The sequence below is a fragment of the Carassius carassius genome, chromosome 26 (assembly GCF_963082965.1).
Source record: "Carassius carassius chromosome 26, fCarCar2.1, whole genome shotgun sequence".
Classification (NCBI taxonomy): domain Eukaryota; kingdom Metazoa; phylum Chordata; class Actinopteri; order Cypriniformes; family Cyprinidae; genus Carassius; species Carassius carassius.
The window spans coordinates 20,606,827-20,628,456 of NC_081780.1; the positions used below are offsets into that span (position 1 = coordinate 20,606,827).

Consider the following 21,630-nt stretch of genomic DNA (forward strand, 5'->3'; position numbering starts at 1 on the left):
GCAAAGCCCTGCTATGTGAAAGGGAACTGCACACAGCAGCCTAAAATGTGCCAAGACTTAAAAAGAGGTCCATTTCATGTTGACATTTAAAGCTGCTTGAGGAGTAATGCTCCTATAATAATATAGTATATTATTAAATATCAAATCAGTATCAAGTCATATGCATCCATTGTAAAATGAACTGCATTATTTCAAATACGGTAGTTGTGTTAACACTCTTGTTATTATTTCAGTCCAGGTTCAGTCACATTCCCTAACATGTTGGAACAGAAAACTCAGAATGATGGCAGAGAAGAAATCAGGTGTTTCCAGTTTCAACTGACATCCCAGGGGTTTTTATTGACAGCTTGCTGAGGGGAATGATGTCTTACAAACACAAAATCTTATCTCTGTTATCATGTTTAGGTATATGTTTCTAGTTCTGGTTTTGCAGTGAAAGTAATGCAGCCATCATAACTACAGATGCTGTTCATCATCAGCTTTTATATACATTTTCCAGAGTATCTATTTACATTCCTTCCATCCGTCCTTCCCTCCGTCCCTCCCTCTCTTGCTCATTCTGACAAGGCTTCATATTTCTTTGTTTCGTGCTTTCTCTGTCCTGAATCCTGATTATTCATTTTGTGTTATGTCTTGAGTTTGGTGCCAGCATTTGAACACATGGCATGTGATGGCTATTACACCGTCCTCATCATTCCTCTCCAGAACAGCCTCTACAGCCCTGATGCACTGCACTGCTTTCACTTGGTAAGAGATCGTGTACTGTGGGTAATTTTGGAGGAAAATGTTCCTCACATGGGATGGGACAATTTGAAAAAGTTTGGTTTAATATTTATCTTTAAATGCTTGCCAAGGAATTTGTCAGTTTTTGCTAGGCAAGTGCTAGATGGTTGCCGAGGTCTTCTGGGGTCTAAGGCATTGCTAAGGTAATAATTGAGTCCCAAATCACGTACTTGTACATTATTCAATCCCGTTTACACAAAAAAAAAAAAAAAAACTTTAAATTTTTCTTACTCTTTAAATACCCTGGTGATTCACTGAAAAAATGAAGTTTGGAGTTTTGGACTCTATGCACTCAACTGTCGCAGCCATTAATTACATAGTGGAGGGGGAACTATCAGACTCCGGTTATGAATGACAAAATAATCTTATATAGGCTGCACTACTGTGCAAAGGCCATTATTATTTTCACCCAAAAAATGTTTTAAGTCAGTTATTTCTGTCTTTTGCTGTAGTGTGTCAGTATGAAATATCAGTTTACATTTACAAATGTTCATTTTGCCATTAATTGTTATAATCCAGTGAGATTTTGTATGCACAAGGATTTTGACAACAATATATATATATATATATATATATATATATACATTACAATATAATATAATATAAAACATTACAATATAACATTTCTGTAATTTATAGCCTACCAGGTTTTTGAACAGTAAGATTTTTAATGTTTTTAAAGAAGTCTCTTCTACTCACAAAGCCTGCATTTATTTGATCCAAAGTACAGCAAAAGTTTTTACTATTTAAAATAACTATTGTCTATTTGAATATATTTTAAAATGTAATTTATTCATGTGATCAAAGGTGAATGTTCAGCATCATTACTCCAGTCTAGTGTCACATCCTTAAGAAATCAAATCATTCTAATATGCTGATTTGCTGATTATCAATATTTAAAACATGAGTAAAAATGTTTTTCAGCATTCTTTGATGAATAGAAGGATCCAAAGATCAGCATTTATGTGAAATAAAAAGCCTTTGCAACATTATACAGTATATCATTCAAAGATATATATTTTTTGGAAAAGAAATTATAGATATGAATACATTTATTTAGCAAGCTTTAAAATCTCAATAAATAACATTTTGAAATATATTCAAATAGAAAACAGATATTTTAAATAGTCTAGTAAAAATATTTCAGTTTACTGTTTTGATGTACTTTGGATCAAATAAATGCAGGCTTGAGCGCCAGAGCGCGCTCCGGCTTCGAGGATGAATGAAACACCCACTGCAGGAGTGTTTAGCGCTTCTGGGCCCGAATAAAATATCAGGTCATGCGCATACTATCCTGTCTCTTTGAGTTTAAATCTATATTTATTCACACCAGCTCTTGAAAACATTTATGCGAACCGATCCCCCGTGTCCCCCATGTAATCTACGCTACTACAGATTACATCCTGAAGAACATCTGTGGCAACATCTCCAAGACACCTTGAGAAAATGACCTGCAAAGCTGCAGTACTGTTTAAAAGTTTTAAACAGTACTGCAGTTCTTCTGGATTTAGTATATCTCAGTTTTTTTCTGCTTCTTCATATCATTCCAGACAAACTGGATGATGATGAGATCAGATCTCTGTGTGGAGCACTGGATGCTGTCAGACTTCTTGTGCAAACAAAAATCTCCATGGATTATTATAATTAATGGCAAAAGGAATGTTTGGAAATTTAAACTGATATTTCCCACTGACACTACAGCAAAATATAGAAATAACTTGCTTAATAACTTTTTGTTTTTGTTGTTGTTGGTGGTGAAAATAATAATGGCCTAAGACTATTGCACAGTAGTGTAACTGCACAGATGAGTACATAGGCTAGTATTTAGTAAATCATTTGGGATCATACAATGATTGCCGAGGCATTTCGTGTGGCTGATCTCCAATAGCATAGTAAATGAGATTTGTATTTTTTTCTTATCAAAACATTTGTTTTACACCATAGTTACTTGCGTAATTTCTATAAGGGGAGCAACACTTCTGTTAATCGGCCAAACAGGTTATCGAGCAACGCCAATAATCTCAAAATGGACAAATATCATCTGATTAATCTGTCTTTCTCTATATGTGCCAAAACACTTAAAGTAATTATGTAATATGGGGTTTCAATTTTTATGATAATGTTTCTTTTAGCTGAAGAGACGTAGAGATCTGGAAAGACAAAAAGACATCCTGTGGGCTGGACTGCAGGTTTTGGAACAAACACAGCTGTGGTACCAGAAGCGCCTGAAGCTGAATTTACAAAGGCAGGTTAGCTTGAGCACAGGAGGCTTGGATGGAGAGGTACGTACCTTCACAGATCACATTGAGTAATGCTGCTGTCACATAAAAGCAGTATACAACTGAAGTATAAGGAGGCCTATTCCTGCAGACTTCAATTCAATAATTGCACATTTGAACTTAAATCAATTTGAACATTTTAACTTAATTTTAAAACTTTTCATCTTTCAATGAACTGATGATCTAAATCAGGGTTGTTAAATAAGGTACACATACAAAATGTACAGTGCTGTAGATGTCTAAACCAGAAATTAAAACCACTGGCCTACAATCAATGTTAAAACAGGTGAGCTAGATCTCTCCCAAAAAATATAACCAGTGTAACTGATATGTACTATGAAATAAGTATTGTTTTTTTGTGTGCGTTTGTGCAATTTTGCTTGAGAAACTTTATTTATACTAATATCGGTTATCAATTAAGAAAAATGTATTTTGCCAAAAGAATGGTGCCATTATGACATTGACTAGAGAGGGCTGATCCTTCATCTGTTTGTCAGAAGATCATCCTAAATTGGTAGCACAGGTCCATCCATCCATCCATCTTTTTCCGCTTATCCAGCAGTCTAAGCAGAGAACCCCAGACTTCCCTCTCCCTAGACACTTCCTCCAGCTCTTCTGGGGGGACACCGAGGCGTTCCCAGGCCAGCCGGGAGACATAGTCTCTCCAGCGTGTCCTAGGTCTTCCCCGGGGTCTCCTCCCAGTGGGACGCGCCCGGAACACCTTCCCGGGAAGGCGTCCAGGAGGCATCCGGAACAGATGCCCGAGCCACCTCAGCTGACCCCTCTCGATGTGGAGGAGCAGCGGCTCTACTCTGAGCTCCTCCCGGGTGACTGAGCTTCTCACCCTATCTCTAAGGGATCGCCCAGCCACCCTGCGGAGAAAGCTCATTTCGGCCGCCTGTATCCGGGATCTTGTCCTTTCGGTCATGACCCAAAGCTCATGACCATAGGTGAGAGTAGGAACGTAGATTGACCGGTAAATCGAGAGCTTCGCCTTGCGGCTCAGCTCTTTCTTCACCACGACAGACCGGTACATTGACCACATTACTGCAGAAGCTGCACCGATCCGTCTGTCAATCTCCCGTTCCATCCTTCCCTCACTCGTGAACAAGACACCAAGATACTTAAACTCCTCCACTTGAGGCAGGAACTCTCCATCAACCTGAAGTGGGCAAGCCACCCTTTTCCGACTGAGGACCATGGCCTCGGATTTGGAGGTGCTGATTCTCATCCCAGCCGCTTCACACTCGGCTGCAAACCGTCCCAGTGCATGCTGAAGGTCCTGGCTTGATGAGGCCAACACGACAACATCATCCGCAAAGAGCAGAGACGAAATCGTGTCGTCACCAAACCTGACCCCCTCCGGCCCCTGGCTGCGCCTAGAAATTCTGTGCATAAAAATCATGAACAGAACCGGCGACAAAGGGCAGCCCTGCCGGAGTCCAACACGCACCGGGAACAAGTCTGACTTACTGCTGGCAATACGAACCAAGCTCCTGCTCCGGTCGTACAGGGACCGGATAGCCCTTAGCAAAGGGCCCCGGACCCCATACTCCCGGAGCACCCTCCACAGGCCGCCGCGAGTGACACAGTCGAATGCCTTCTCCAAATCCACAAAGCACATGTGGACTGGTTGGGCAAACTCCCATGAACCCTCCAGCACCCTGTAGAGGGTATAGAGCTGGTCCAGTGTTCCACGGCCTGGACGAAAACCACACTGTTCCTCCTGAATCCGAGGTTCTACTATCGGCCGGATTCTCCTCTCCAGTACCCTGGCATAGACTTTCCCAGGGAGGCTGAGAAGTGTGATCCCCCTGTAGTTGGAACACACCCTCCGGTCCCCCTTCTTAAAAAGAGGGACCACCACCCCGGTCTGCCATCCCAGAGGCACCGTCCCCGACTGCCACGCGATGCTGCAGAGGCGTGTCAGCCAAGACAGCCCCACAACATCCAGAGACTTGAGGTACTCAGGGCGGATCTCATCCACCCCCGGTGCCTTGCCACCGAGGAGTTTCTTGACTACCTCGGTGACTTTAGCTTGGGTGATGGACGAGTCCACATCTGAGCCCTCAGCCTCTGCTTCCTCAATGGAAGACGTGACAGCGGGATTGAGGAGATCCTCGAAGTATTCCTTCCACCGTCCAACGACATCCCCAGTTGAGGTCAACAGCTCCCCACCTTTACTGTAAACAGCGTTGGTAGGGCACTGCTTCCCTCTCCTGAGGCGCCGGACGGTTTGCCAGAATCTCTTCGAGGCTGACCGATAGTCCTTCTCCATGGCCTCACCGAACTCCTCCCAGGCCCGAGTTTTTGCCTCCACAACCACCCGGGCTGTAGTCCGCTTGGCCTGCCGGTACCTGTCAGCTGCCTCAGGAGTCCCACAAGCCAACCAGGCCCGATAGGACTCCTTCTTCAGCTTGACGGCATCCCTTACTTCCGGCGTCCACCACCGGGTTCGGGGATTGCCACCTCGACAGGCACCGGAAACCTTACGGCCACAGCTCCGAGCGGCCGCTTCGACAAAGGAGGTGGAGAACATGGTCCACTCAGACTCAATATCTCCAGCCTCCCTCGGGATCCGGTCGAAGCTCTGCCGGAGGTGGGAGTTGAAGATCTCTCTGACAGGAGACTCGGCCAAACGTTCCCAGCAGACCCTCACAGTACGTTTGGGTCTGCCGAGTCTGTCCAGCTTCCTCCCCCGCCATCGGATCCAACTCACCACCAGGTGGTGATCGGTTGACAGCTCCACCCCTCTCTTCACCCGAGTGTCCAAGACATACGGCCGGAGGTCGGATGAAACGACCACAAAGTCGATCATCGACCTACGGCCTAGGGTGTCCTGGTGCCACGTGTACTGATGGACACCCTTATGCTTGAACATGGTGTTCGTTATGGACAAGCTGTAACTAGCACAGAAGTCCAATAACTGAACACCGCTCGGGTTCAGATCAGGGGGGCCGTTCCTCCCAATCACGCCCCTCCAGGTGTCACTGTCGTTGCCCACGTGGGCGTTGAAGTCCCCCAGTAAAACGACGGAGTCCCCAGTCGGAGCACTTTCCAGCACCCCTCCCAGAGACTCCAAGAAGGCCGGGTACTCTGCACTGCCGTTCGGCCCGTAGGCACAAACGACAGTGAGAGACCTATCCCCGACCCGAAGGCGCAGGGAAGCGACCCTCTCGTTCACCGGGGTAAACTCCAACACATGGCAGCTGAGCTGGGGGGCTATAAGCAAACCCACACCAGCCCGCCGCCTCTCACCATGGGCAACTCCAGAGTGGTGAAGAGTCCATCCTCTCTCGAGGAGTGTGGTTCCAGAGCCCAAGCTGTGCGTAGAGGTGAGCCCGACTACCGCTAGTCGGAACCTCTCAACCTCACGCACAATCTCGGGCTCCTTCCCCGCCAGTGAGGTGACGTTCCACGTCCCTAGAGCTAGTTTCCGTGTCCAGGGATCGGGCTGTCGAGGCCCCCGCCTTCGACTGCCGCCCGATTGTCTAAGCACCGGCCCCTCCTGTAGGTGGTGAGCCCACGGGAAGGCGGCCCCACGTCGCTCCTTCGGGCTGAGCCCGGCCGGACCCCGTGGGGAGAGGCCCGACCACCAGGCGCTCGCATACGAGCCCCAACCCCGGGCCTGGCTCCAGGGTGGGGCCCCGGCTGCGCCATACCGGGCGACGTCACGGTCCTTAGATTTAGTCTTCTCATAAGGGGGTTCTGAACCGCTCTTAGTCTGACCCGTCGCCTAGGACCTGTTTGCCTTGGGAGACCCTACCAGGGGCATATAGCCCCGGACAACATAGCTCCTAGGGTCATTCGGGTACTCAAACTCCACCACGTTAAGGTGGCAGTTCAAGGAGGGGGGTAGCACAGGTATCAAAATTATTTCTGAAATTCTTCCTTGTTGTATGGAAGTGAAACCAAGTTATATATGAGCCAAAAATGGTCAAATTCATTTACTCACCATCAAGTTGTTCCAATCCTGTATAAATGTCTTACTCTGCTGAACACAAAAGAAGTTAATTTGAAGAATGTTAGTAACCAAACAGTTGCTGGTCCCTATTGACTTCCATAATATGAAAAAAAATTAAAGTCGGTGCCTAACAACATTCTTCAAAATATCTTCTTTGTGTTCAGCAGAAGAAAGAAACTTGGAACTTGAGGGTAACTTGAGTAGCCTAAATGATAACAGAATTTTTGTTTTTGGGTCAACTGTCCAGTTAAATGCCAAACCTAAAAAGTATAGATCACAAAAAAATGAAAATTCTGTCATTAATTACTCACCCTCATGAGACCTTCTGTAAGTTCATCTTTGGTACACAAATTAAGAAAATATTTTTGATGAAATCAGAGAGCTTTCTGACACTCAATAGACAGCAACAGAACTGAAGGCCCAGAAATGTAGTAAGGACATTGATAATATAGTCCATGTTATGAAGCTACACAAATATTTTTGTGCAAAAAGAAAACAAAAATAATGACTAAGGAGTTCTTCTCTTCCGTGTCACACTCTGCAGAGTGTTCACAGCAGTACCACAATGGATGCGTGTCCTTTCCTCTGATTGGAAACAAGGCACAGTACATCCTGGTTCTACGTCAGAACACTGGCTCCTGCATCAGCGACACCACACGCATGCGTCATGGTATTCTCATAGCTTCATAACATTACAGTTGAACCTCTGATATCACATGGACTATTTTAATGATGTCCTTACTACCTTTCTAGGCCTTGAACATTTCAGTTGTGTTGCTGTCTATGCAGGGTCAGAAAGCTCTTGGAATTACGTTATGAAGTTAAACGAAGGTCTTAGGTTTGGAATGACAGGGTGAGTTATTAATGACAGACTTTTCATTTTTGAGTGAACTATCCCTTTTGATCCTGAAGTCCTTGGTTAGCTTGGTCATGTGTGTTTGATTAAGGTTATACTGTAGCTAAAGTCTGCAGAAGGTTGGCCTACAAGAGCAGGATTAAGTAAACTTGGTGTACTTATACAGACTTTTCAAAGGTACAGTTTGGTACAGTTTGTTTAATATGTTGCACTATTATTTACATGTGTCTCATTGGTTCAGCTGGTGAAACATTGGCTTTCCTATCTGTACTTTATTTAATTAGTTTATTTTACTTTTTTGTCCTAAGAAATTTGTAAAGTACCTGTACATTACAGGGCAGGTGGTCCTGCGCTCTGCGGTCTTGTATGCAGCGTGTGAATGGCAGTCTGGGTAATCTGATGAGTGACACCTGTGTCTGGAACAATCTGGCCCCAGAGAAGAGTGGAGGATCGGACTGGGACCTCCGGTGGAGCAATGCCACATTGGTCAAGGTGATGATCAGTAATAATAATAATAATAGTATTCTTATTGTTTTTGTTTCTGTTGTGCAGTCCTATTTATTATAAACATAACAAGCACTGTGTGGATCTCATATACAGGAAGTAATTCAGCAGAATCAACAGATTTCCATGTTGGAGCTTGAGAAGGCACAACTTCTTCAGCAGCTGGTGTCTTACAGCACACCTGAATGATGACATCCACACATTTTCAACTTTAATTACAAAAGGGTTTCATTCCAATCACGCAGTGAACTGTAAATAGTTAAAAATGCTTTGAAAAGACTGAATGTTAAAATTAATATAGGCTCTGGTATACACCCATTCCACCCTGTTTTCCATTATTTAACTGAAAGAGAATTACAGATATAATGTTTAATTTAGTAGCAATTCAGATACCTACATTTATACAAAATAGGTTTTGAAGTATAATTCAAGTATAATTGAACAATGAAGATTCTATATTATGGCTAAAATTAGTATTGCAAAATCACTTGTATTAATTTTGATTTACATATAAACATAAAGGGGGTACATGTTTGTATTGCTTGTCATTATATTTTTATGTATTTGAAAAATATAAATATATTTGAAAAACTTTAACAGCTGCACTGAAAATGTCACAATCAGATTTAGTTTCGGTTTTGTTTTTTATGGACTATTAGTTTGTATTCCTTGTTTTCATGTGTTTTCTTCCTGTTTCTAGTGTTCCGAACACTACTTTTTTTTCAGCTGTTACAGTTGTTATTGATTATGTTGTGCACCTGTTTTTTGTTGAGTTCCTCATCTTTTATGCCATTCATTTAGTCTTTGTCTGGCATTGTCTTTACATACGTGAAGCTGTTCTGAATTCATAAGTGTTTGTGCTAGTACGCCCTTTGGATGGACTGGCTCTGGAATGTGAATGTCTCATTAAAATAAGGAATACAAACTAACAGTCCATGAAAACAAACCTGAAACTAACTCTGATTGTGAAAAATTCAGTTCACTTGGTTGAATTAAAAAAAAAAAGTTTATATTTTCCAAATACAGAATATAATGACAAGCGATATAAACATTCACTCCCTCATTTAATATTTTCACAGAACACTGCTAACAATATAATATCTCTTCAGTTGACTGAAGATCATGACTGTATTAAATCTAAACTAATACAAGTGATTTTGCAATAGCCAGAGCCTATGCCCTCCATGGATCCTCCACTGATGGAAAAGGTTGTCCCAGAGCTAGAGCATGTAGCCCTATTTATTTTGAACTGTGTCCATCCTGGAGAAAATATTAAGTAAGACTTCCTGAAGTGGAGTCCCACTCATGCTCCCATCTCTGAGGTGTGTTTGCCTTTGTCGCCCTGTCAGGATTAATTTACTTGCTTGTCCATAACTGTTCCCAAGCATTCCCCCTCCACTGGTTTCCTCCAGTAGCCATACTCCTTCTCTTCTGGTCCCACCCAGCTTCCAAGCACCTTCTCCTTTTGCCACTAGTCCCATTGGGCTGAGTCCTGAGTCTCCTTATCCTTTCAGCTCCACCAGAATGACCACAGTCCTCTGGCTTAGAGCTTGTACAGTAATCACAGCATGGTCAAAGGAGCCTTGTGACCATTTTGTTCGGCTAGCTTTCATAGACTTTTAGTTTGTTTTCTTGTTTTAATGTGTTTCCTATCCCTTTCATGTTCTGTTCACTAGTATCCATAGTTACTGATTGTTGTACACCTGTTTCTTGTTGAGTTCCTCGTTATCCTGTGTATATATATATGCCCTTTAGTGTCCTCACTTCTTGTTTTACCCATTGTTAAGCAGATATGTTTCTTCCTAATTTTTGTTGTTTTTGTTATTAAACTGCAAAGAGCTGAATCTGGGTCCATATTTTTTCTATCTGATTCACCCTAACAGAAATATGATATAGATGAAATAAAGAACAAAAGTGAAATTAAAGACAGTTGTATATATTAATAATTGAACAAAATAAGAGATTTCATATTCATTTATTTGAATATTACAATGATAATATGTTGATATATGCACATAACAAATGTATTATTTAAATACAGGATTTAATAGTTAAAATGCATTTTATTACTGTAATGTGTCATTTCAAATGTAATGCTGTTTCAGTGGGAATGCATTTGTATGTAATTCTAAAACCACAAGCCCATTCTAAACCCACTTTTAAACCAACGAAAACTATTTTATAATTACTGTATAATTAAATAGATAAATTAACATTGCACAGGTAGAAAAAGGACATTTATCTGTTATAGATTACAGTTTTTTTTTCAATATTAGTGGCACTTTTTGAATTTGTGCTTTTGAAATTATTCTTATTATTAAATATTTTAAAGAAATAACATCAGTTTTCATATTATTATTATTATTATTATTATTACTAAATCAACCCACCTTTACATTTTATTGAAAAACAGAAATGGAATTGCATCAATCTAGACCACAGACCATCCAGCAGAGAGCAGCAGAATATAATAGAAACAAATTAACGTAACTAGCAGCGGTGTTCTACTGAAAGGTGAACGTGATTTTAACAAGTGCAGCATGTTACTGGATCAACATCCATATTGGTTCTGGAACAACATTCCAATCAACCAATCAGAACTGACGTATTGAGTTTACAGGAAATGTCCTCCATCATTTCCTTCTGATTTTAGGGATAAATTATGGGTAGGGTTAGGTTTGGGGTAGAGATAGGGTTAGATCTATATTTTTGAAGGATAATGTTGATTTCGTATCAGGGCCGTAGTTGGGGTTTGCGGGGCCCCAGTGCAGGTTGTACCAGTGGGCCCTGTTTGAAAATTTTAATTTGTATGTTCGTTCTATTTGTTTATTTGTGCTATTTATGCATATGTTTAAGTTTTTCAAGTTTGTAGGTGTTCAGGTACAGAAGCCAAATAATCAAATGTAAAATAGCCCTGCATAGTCTTCACTGTAAAAATTAAATATACAGTCAAAACAAAACATTTCTCACATTATCACAGTTTATTAGCTATACTTTAGATAATGGTAACAAAATATGACAAGAAGAGTTAAGAAATTAATCTTGATAATGTCAGATAACTTATATATAATATATAACTATATACAGATAACGGTGTGTAATGGATTACAATCAACCAAAAATTCAGACAACTGTTAGTATGACCATTTTTACACAATTATCAATACTTTTGTTCAGTCTGTGGTGTAAAAAGGTTGCATTAGCAATTAAAGAAAAAGAAAACACTTGGACAGGTTAAAGTGTCTGAATACATTTTGGTCCCTTTTTTTATCAGTTTTACTGGTAGTCCATTGTATGAAGAACTTTTGGGTATAATATGTCACAGTTTACTTGATTTTGCTATGCTCACTTATATAAATACACTATAGCGCCCTGCATCCACTAGTAAAACAATATAAAAAATTTTATCCGGTGTCTGAATAATTTTTGGTTTGACTGTGGAATAATTCTTCTTAAAACTACAAAGTAATTCAGTCAAGAGCAGTGAATGATTTTTTTACTGTGGAATAATTATTTTTAAAACTACAAAGTAATTCAGTCAAGAGCAGTGAATGATTTTCTTTATTTGCATTTGTGTGTTCTGGTCATTAGAGTGACGAATGTTTTATAAACAAGGCCCAAGTCGACGCTGGATTTGCACATCTTTTGCTATTAAAACATGGAGTCATGACTGTGATAAAAGACCCCATTCATGTAAGTACAATTGCATCAGATTTCTGAATTTTTTGGGAAATCAGCACATAAAGTGAATATATGTTAATGGAAACAACACGAAACAAAACGCCTTTTCAAGATGGTTAAACGCCTCAATGCACTTAAGTGGTCAGTCTTTTCTGCCTGGTGCAGTTTCATGTGACATATTGGTGATATTGTCCTACCTAAAAGAGCTGTTGGACAAGGGCCATTACCCTTCCATGCTCAAGGTCTATGTGGCAGCTATAGCAGCTTCCCATGCTAATATAGCAAGACAGTCTGTGGGCCGGCCATTTCCTGAGAGGAACTAAGAGGCTCAATCTGCCCTGGTCCCCCCACAGCCCCTGCCTGGGACCTGCCCACGGTCCTGAGAGCCCCCAAGGGCTTCCCCTTTGAGCCACTACAGTCTGCAGACTTGAAAACCCTGTTGTTGAAAACTTCTCTGCTACTGGCTTTAACACTGGTTAAACGACTTGCAGGCTCCCTTGATAAGTCCTGCATGTCTAGAGTTTGGAATAAATTAACTTTTCCCCAACATTCTAATTCATTGAGATTGAGATTGAGATATCATATATATATAATATTTGTTTGTAATGAACAGTACATGCATAAACTAAATGAGTAATGTTTATCAAGACAAATGTTAATGTTGGCTTGAGAAAGCCTGGCCTGAAAGTTTAAAATAATTTAAATGTCTTGGAAATTGAATGCTTTATGGCTATAACCAAGGTGCAGAATTTTTTTTGCCACTGAATTAGTGTAATGGTACCAGCATATTTTCAGAGATCTTCCTGATGTGCCCTCTTTTCTGCAAGCTGTATTTATAAAGCCTCTGTCGCAGCACGTTACTTCTCATACCCTGGTGGTCTTGCAATAAATTTCCAGCAGCTGATAAGAGCTATCTGCTGATCATATAATACATTTACACCAAAACACACACAAAGCCATTTTGCTTATCTAAGACTAAATATGACTCCTTGGCTTTCCACAATTACATGTGACTACATGCTGTAGTTATCAAATACAGCTCACGGTCTACAGTCACCTTCAGAAGGTTTTTAGACACATAAATCACACAAAATATGGAGTACTTCTCAGAACTAACTTCTCTTTTCTGAGCCATTTTTGCAATGACTTTAACAACTGGTTTTAAGGATTTTTAAAAACATTTTTATACAGAATTTCTTTATATAATCTTTAAAACAATATTTACAATAATTTTCACTTTTTTTATATATATATATTTTATGTAATGATAAGAATAAAACATTGCATAGAGTCTTTTTGAATATCCAGTCCTGTCTTGAGTCACAGATGTTGATGTTTTAGACTTATTTGAATTGTTTTAAGTAGACTGCTAGTTTGCTTCAAATGAATAAATAAATACACTGGCTTTTCATTACCTAAGATTTCAACACTTGTAACTGTAATTGCTACACATATTTTTAGCTAGGAAACCTTAGCTAGTTGCTAAGACCTAAATGAGGGACCTGTTTTCTAGTTAAAGGAGTCATGTGACATTGCTGAAAAAAAAACACATTATTTTCTACATACTATAGATTATAGTTGCTCCTCTGTACCCAGCTTTTCTGAAAAGTGTTGAGTTTACAAAGCTTGTCGTTCTGAAAAGCGAAGTGTGCTCTGATTAGCCAGCTATCCAGTGCGTTGTGATTGGCCGAATACCTCAAGCATGTGACAGAAATGTTACGCCTCTTACCATACTGTGATGCCGTGTCCCTAAGCGAGAAGACAAAACCAATAAAATCCATTAAAAACAAGACATTTGTTGCATTGAGTGGGGACATAATTATTGACTATAATGACTTATACTGTCTTTTTACGTGTTGTGTTGTGTATCGCTCTGCGTAAACATAATACCATGTCTGCATTTGAGTCAGAAAAGTCAGAAAAGCCGGCATTGTAGGCTACTCTCCCAGGTTCAGGAAACAGTCCTCCTTAAAATGTGCTTCACAAATCTAAATATTTGGATTAAACTCTTCTGGAACAGTGCTGCAAATACAACTAAACCACTGATTTCTAGTTATGTCCTTGTGATGAGTGGGACGGGGCCATGAGCCGAGGGAACAGAGAGAGAACGGTGAGTAGAGCAGTTGTTGCTCATTTCCCAATCACTCCACTGGCCTCGTTCTGTTCCCACGGCTCTCTGCCCCGCCCCACTAGTCACAGTCCTCTTTTAGAAGACAATGTAGTTTCACAACGAAACAAAGCATCTCAACAACATGGCGGCGTGGGGCAGCAACAATACTACAGAGAGAATCAAAGTTACACCTTCTTTCTTTGCATCAACATTTGGGAAATCATTTTTGCTAAACATTTTTGCAAAACACTATGCAAATCTTCCCACATTGTGACGTAGACAAGTGGGAGCGTTTTTAAACAAGGCATTTTTGGAGGGCGTGGATAAGTCTTAAATTTTACATTTAATAAAGAATATCTCTTTGGGTTTGAGACTTTAGTCTTTGCTACTTTAAGGATCTTATCGATTCACAAACAGCTTGTAATGCTCCAAAGAGAAAGGAAAACTTGAAACATGACCCCTTGTGTGTGAAACATTGTGTGTGTACAAACTACAAATCCCCCACGATGCAAAAAAAAATTGCAAAGCAATGAAGGGGTGAAACTCTAAAACATCTAGAGTGCAAAATAAACACACGTGCGTGGACACACACACATTGTACACACACAAACCTCTATGAACTGGTGTGCCTGTAAGAGCAACTATGTAAAATAAAATCAATAATTCAACTACAGTTTATTAAAAATGTGGACAACAAGGAAGGGGTAACACTAAAACATCAGGAGTGCAAATCAGACACATCCACACACTCACACACACAAACAAACACACACACACACACACACACACACACGCACACACAAACTATTATACACACTCAAATAAATTGTTTTTGCCATGTATAACCATGTAGCCAAAATGAGTCAGAAAACTGAAATAAGAGGTTAAAATCAGATCAGGCCCAGAAGGATTAAGCTCTAATAAAGCATTCCTGTTTATTGATGTTACATTTTTACATGTTAATGTTTTGTATAACAACATGCTGTATTCAGGTTTGACTGTGGTAAGAATAATTCAAAAACTGATTCTCCAAATCATTTAAAACACACACACACACACACACACACACACACACACACACACACACACACACACTCACACACACACACACACACACACACACACACACACACACACACACACACACACACACACAAACACACAACACACACACACACACAAACACACAGACACAAACACACAGACACACACACACACACACACACACACACACAAAGTAGTCTTTGAGGGAATATAGAAATATACATTTAAATCCAAAACCTAATGAAAGTAAACAGTTATTTATAAATCAACTAGGGAATTCAAAAGCCTCCCTATAGATTCCTATGCAGTCATCTAGTGGTTACATCATTCTTTGCTCTCACCAGGAGGTGCTAATCTGCTTTAAAAAAAAAAAAACGAATTTTAAAGGTCTAGTCTTTATTTTAATTAGAAATACTGCACTGATTAAAAAAAATAATTGTAAAAAATTTGATAATTTATTTTTTTGTACTATTTTCAGTGGGAAGAATTTATAATAATTATTGCATAAATGTGAATTATTACCATAAAAATTATCTATAGATAAAAATATATTACATTGATTTTACCGTAGAAAACAAAAAAGTTGCATTTCAGGTGTCTGGTCACTTTTTAACCGTGAAGACCATGGGTGTGACTCCCAAATGAGGAGCGCACAAGGGTTAAGTGAGACAACAGAAACACTTCCTAAAATCATAAAGTTAGCGGACCACTTGAAATCCTTCACGGCCACCAATTTAAGAACCGTTGCTGTGGGATAATTATGTGACAAACTATTTAAGATGCCACAGCTATATTTAAAGTCTGAGAAAGTGCAGCATGGTCAGAATGTCCATTCTAATAAAAGTCTGTTAGCTGGAGCTTTTTAGGTATGCAGTTTTTTTGTACTTCTTTTCATTGATGCACAAAGCATATTGTTTTTACTGGGCTGTATTTAAACAATCTTCAAGTATTCAATTTTTACATAGCCTTGGACATCTTCATGCTATCTTCAATCTGAACTTTAACTAAAATCTTGTCATCAGGAAGCAAAAGGTCTGTTCACACTTGGTTCATTTTCCATCTGATAGATCTTGTGCACTTATGCACTTCTACAAATTTTGACAAAAAAAAAAATCTAATAAATTTTTTTTGTTACTAGCTTGGTGGTGTTTCTGTGATTGTGATCTTGAGGAAGGCTATCATTGTGCTAGCAATGTGATTTAACTTCCTATTTCCCTCTGCCAACCACTGAACCATTACAGTCAGGGTACCAGCAACTCTGTTAATTACCAGCTCCTGTTCACGCGGAAGCCATGAATGTGCATTGTTGACACACTCATTCTACCTTGACAGAGCGTTCTTCCAGCCTTTATGGTTCATTGGATTTCCCTTTTGCTGGTTTTCTGTTTGTCACTGATTCCTGGTCAGTTGCTGCAGTTAAGAGTTTGCTGGTACATTAGCAAGAAAAGGACATGCATACCACCTCCCTGTAGTTTAGCTAAAGCGTGAAGAATAAGTAGAGATGAAGGAGGGCTTTTGTAGCTTGTTGTGGTTTATATTTCCTCCATTTCCTTTTAAAAAGTACAGAATACATTCCAGAACAAATTATCCAGAGGGGCTTGCATGTTCACATAGGCTGTGGGTGTTTGAGGAGTATTTAGGGGGAAGAGATGGTGAATATGTAAGAAAAATGTAAGCAATAACAAAAACACACAGGAAGCCAATATCAATCCTTAACCCTTTTTGGCACAATGAAGAATGGGTCCATATAGCTTTTTAAATTTAAGCACAAAGGACTTTTTCTCTTACAATGTTAAAACTGTATCAATTTCTTTGCATAAAAGATAAGAATATTAAAATGAAAGTTGGAAATATATAACCACTTGCCATAAAAACTTCAGGAACTCATCAGGAGCATTTATATACCATTGATATTGAGACTCAAATTATATAAACAGTTACCTGCACTAAAGAGTCGTTCACAAGGTGCATGATAATCTGATATTAAGATAAATAATAAATTAATAGTTGATTTCATGACCCCAACTAAGCAAGCCAGAGGCGACGGCGGCAAGGAACCAAAACTCAATCTGTGACAGAATGGAGAAAAAAACCTTGGGAGAAACCAGGCTCAGTTGGGGGGCCAGTTCTCCTCTGACCAGACAAAACCAGCAGTTCGATTCCAGACTGCAGCAAAGTCAGATTGTGCAGAAGAATCATCTGTTTCTTGTGGTCTTGTCCTGGTGGTCGTCTGAGACAAGGTCTTTACAGGGGATCTGTATCTGGGGCTCTAGTTGTCCTGGTCTCCGCTGTCTTTCAGGGATGTAGAGGTCCTTTCTAGGTGCTGATCCACCATCTGGTCTGGATACGTACTGGATCTGGGTGACTGCAGTGACCCGATTTGGATATTAAAAGCATATTAGTATGTTATGTGTAAGCCAGGTTAAAGAGATGGGTCTTTAATCTAGATTTAAACTGCAACTGAGTGTGTCTGTCTCCTGAACAATGTTAGGTAGGTTATTCCAGAGTTTAGGCACCAAATAGGAAAAGGATCTGCCACCTGCAGTTGATTTTGATATTCTAGGTATTATCAAATTGCCTGAGTTTCAAATGTCTTGTCTGAGTTTATATATTTTTGAGATGGAAAAATGCAGTTTTACAAATGCTAGAAACGTGGCTTTCTAAGGAAAGATTGCGATCAAATAGCACGCCTAGGTTCCTAACTGATGACGAAGAATTGACAGAGCAGCCATCAAGACTTAGACAGTGTTCTTAGAGTGTTTCAGAGTTTTTAGGTCCTATAATTAACATCTCTGTTTTTTCAGAATTTAGCAGTAAGAAATTATTTGTCATCCAGTTTTTTATATCGACTATGCATTCCATTAGTTTTTCAAATTGGTGTGTTTCACCCGGGCTGCGAAGAAATATAGAGCTGAGTATCATCAGCATAACAGTGAAAGCTAACACCATGTTTCCTGATGATATCTCCCAAGAGTAACATATAAAGCGTGAAGAGTAGCGGCCCTAGTACTGAGCCTTGAGGTACTCCATACTGCACTTGTGATCGATATGATACCACTTCATTCACTGCTACGAACTGATGGCGGTCATATAAGTATGATTTAAACCATGCTAATGCACTTCCATTAATGCCAACAAAGTGTTCAAGTCAATGCAAAAGAATGTTGTGGTCAATTGTGTCAAACGCAGCACTAAGAACCAATAGAACTAATAGAGAGATACAACCACGATCAGATGAAAAGAGCAGGTCATTTGTAACTCTAAGGAGAGCAGTCTCAGTACTATGATATGGTCTAAATCCTGACTGGAAATCCTCACATTTTTTATTTACAATTTTTATCTAAGAAGGAATATAATTGTGAGGATACCACCTTTTCTAGTAACTTGGACAGAAAAGGAAGATTCGAGATTGGTCTATAAGTAACTAGTTCTTTGGGGTCAAGTTGTGGTTTTTTGATGAGAGGCTTAATAACAGCCAGTTTGAAGGTTTTGGGGACATATCCTAATGACAATGAGGAATTAATAATAGTGAGAAGAGGATCTATGACTTCTGGAAGCACCTCTTTTAGGAGCTTAGATGGTATAGAGTCTAACATACATGTTGTTGATTTAGATGATTTAACAAGTTTATACAATTCCTCCTCTCCTATGGTAGAGAATGAGTGGAACTGTTCCTCAGGAGGTCTATAGTGCACTGTCTGATACGATACTGTAGCTGACGGCTGAATGGTTACAATTTTATCTCTAATAGTATCGATTTTAGAAGTAAAGTAGTTCATAAAGTCATTATTGCTGTGATGTTGGGAAATGTCAACACTTGTTGAGGTTTTATTTTTCATTAATTTAGTAGTAGTAGTAGCCCTTAATTGTCACTAGTCACAAGTACCAGCGAAATTAGCCATCAACCTGTCCATACATACATACATACAATATGACAACGGGGTAGACAGGACAGGAAGACAGGGTATTTTAGGAAGAAATACAGCATAACATTAGGGAAGTGAGGAGAAAAAAAACCAACACCCAGACTATGCTCCTTATGGGAGCACAGTATGGGAACAGGAAAAACACCTCAGCACAAAAGCACATAATCAGTACACCATAGACACACGACTTTGCAACTGGGGACGGAAATTGTGGAGGTCGAGGTAATCAAACGCAGGCAAACAGCCATCCGGTCCTGCAGCTAAAAAGCGCTGGTCACAGACCCGCTTGCCAGACTGGCGGATCAAAGCGGCGAAGGCGGGGGATGGGGGGTGGGGCGGCTGAGTGCATATCTGTATATGTGTAAGAGTTTGTGTATTTGTAAGCCTGGAGAGTTGCGATTCTCTCTAGATGCCTCAGTCCGCAGATTTTACAGCGTCACAGCAAGTTGCCATGGAGATGGCCTTGGTCAGGTCCTAGACAGAGTCAACAATCATCAGGTGTCTGTGGGAGAGGGGGGAGAAATGCAAGAGAGTCAAGCTGCCCTGCTCGCCCAGGAGATATTTGTCATCCAGCCAAGAAAGCTGGTAAAGAAAGCCAAACGAAGATAAGATACCAGTTGTTTGGTCTAGTAGCTGCATTCCTTTTCACGGTCACTTTGATTGTTCATTGTCCATTGGTCTCCAAATTCTCCAATTTCCTTTCCAAATCCGTGAGCTTCTTCGTGATGTTATCCATATTGCGGTTAATAGTCTCAGTCTCAATGCTGACCGCTCTGCCCACTACATCAATCATGACGGGCAGCCTTGTGAGGCTTTGGACAGCTGTTCCCGTCTTCTGAATTTTTCGATAACCAAGGGCAAAGCCTAATCCAATCAGCAAAAGACCTGTTATCATGGTTCCAAATAGGTAGATGTCTTCAATGTCCTCCACGGAAAGAGCCGCCAGACACACGACCCGCCACCTCTCCCACGCGTCCATTGTGTAGCCAGCTGCGAACGTTCCAGCAGGGCAGTCAGGTTCCCCCGAACCCAAGCTTCTCGTCGAGAAGCAATTAAGTAGTAGCCCTTAATTGTCACTAGTCACAAGTACCAGCGAAATTAGCCATCAACCTGTCCATACATACATACATACAATATGACAACGGGGTAGACAGGACAGGAAGACAGGGTATTTTAGGAAGAAATACAGCATAACATTAGGGAAGTGAGGAGAAAAAAAACCAACACCCAGACTATGCTCCTTATGGGAGCACAGTATGGGAACAGGAAAAACACCTCAGCACAAAAGCACATAATCAGTACACCATAGACACACGACTTTGCAACTGGGGACGGAATTGGGGGGGTCGAGGTAATCCAGCGCAGGCAAACAGCCATCCGGTCCTGCAGCTAAAAAGCGCTGGTCACAGACCCGCTTGCCAGACTGGCGGATCAAAGCGGCGAAGGCGGGGGATGGGGGGTGGGGGGGTTGAGTGCATATCTGTATATGTGTAAGAGTTTGTGTATTTGTAGGCCTGGAGAGTTGCGATTCTCTCTAGATGCCTCAGTCCGCAGATTTTACAGCGTCACAGCAAGTTGCCATGGAGATGGCCTTGGTCAGGTCCTAGACAGAGTCAACAATCATCAGGTGTCTGTGGGAGAGGGGGGAGAAATGCAAGAGAGTCAAGCTGCCCTGCTCGCCCAGGAGATATTTGTCATCCAGCCAAGAAAGCTGGTAAAGAAAGCCAAACGAAGATAAGATACCAGTTGTTTGGTCTAGTAGCTGCATTCCTTTTCACGGTCACTTTGATTGTTCATTGTCCATTGGTCTCCAAATTCTCCAATTTCCTTTCCAAATCCATGAGCTTCTTCGTGATGTTATCCATATTGCGGTTAATAGTCTCAGTCTCAATGCTGACCGCTCTGCCCACTACATCAATCATGACGGGCAGCCTTGTGAGGCTTTGTTATCATGGTTCCAAATAGGTAGATGTCTTCAATGTCCTCCATGGAAAGAGCCGCCAGACACACGACCTGCCACCTCTCCCACGCGTCCATTGTGTAGCCAGCTGCGAACGTTCCAGCAGGGCAGTCAGGTTCCCCCGAACCCAAGCTTCTCGTCGAGAAGATGGTGTCGATTGCTTTGAGAGACCAATAAATCAAATCCATATTCCAGTTTAGGAGAGCAGTGCAGAGAGAGTCTCTCAAGTAGACAAGACAAGAGAAAAACAAGCGAAGCAGGGAAGGCAGGGAGGAGAGGAAAGAAAAATGCGACCGCCTCCGTTGAGAGCTGAAGAAGAAGTTCGCCACTTTTAGCCACTTTATTGAATAAATACTTGAGGTCATGTTTGTTTTCTTCTAAAAGAGAAGGAAAGTAATCGGATCTAGCAGTTTTTAATGCTTTTCTGTAGGATAGGTTACTTTGCCGCAAAGCAATACGAAATACCTCTAGTTTTGTTTTCCTCCAGCTGCACTCCATTTTTCGGGCTGCTCTCTTTACAGTG

At 40.8% G+C, this 21,630-nt stretch overlaps 1 protein-coding gene across 1 annotated transcript; it reads left to right on the plus strand.

Moving 5' to 3' along the window:
• Positions 1-555: 555 nt before the first annotated feature.
• sapcd1 (suppressor APC domain containing 1) lies at positions 556-9,814 on the plus strand. The gene is made up of 4 exons (XM_059511522.1): positions 556-747; positions 2,916-3,065; positions 8,219-8,374; positions 8,483-9,814. The coding sequence occupies exons 1-4, from the start codon at positions 661-663 to the stop codon at positions 8,573-8,575; spliced, it is 486 nt and encodes a 161-aa protein (XP_059367505.1). The 5' UTR covers positions 556-660; the 3' UTR covers positions 8,576-9,814.
• Positions 9,815-21,630: the final 11,816 nt, after the last annotated feature.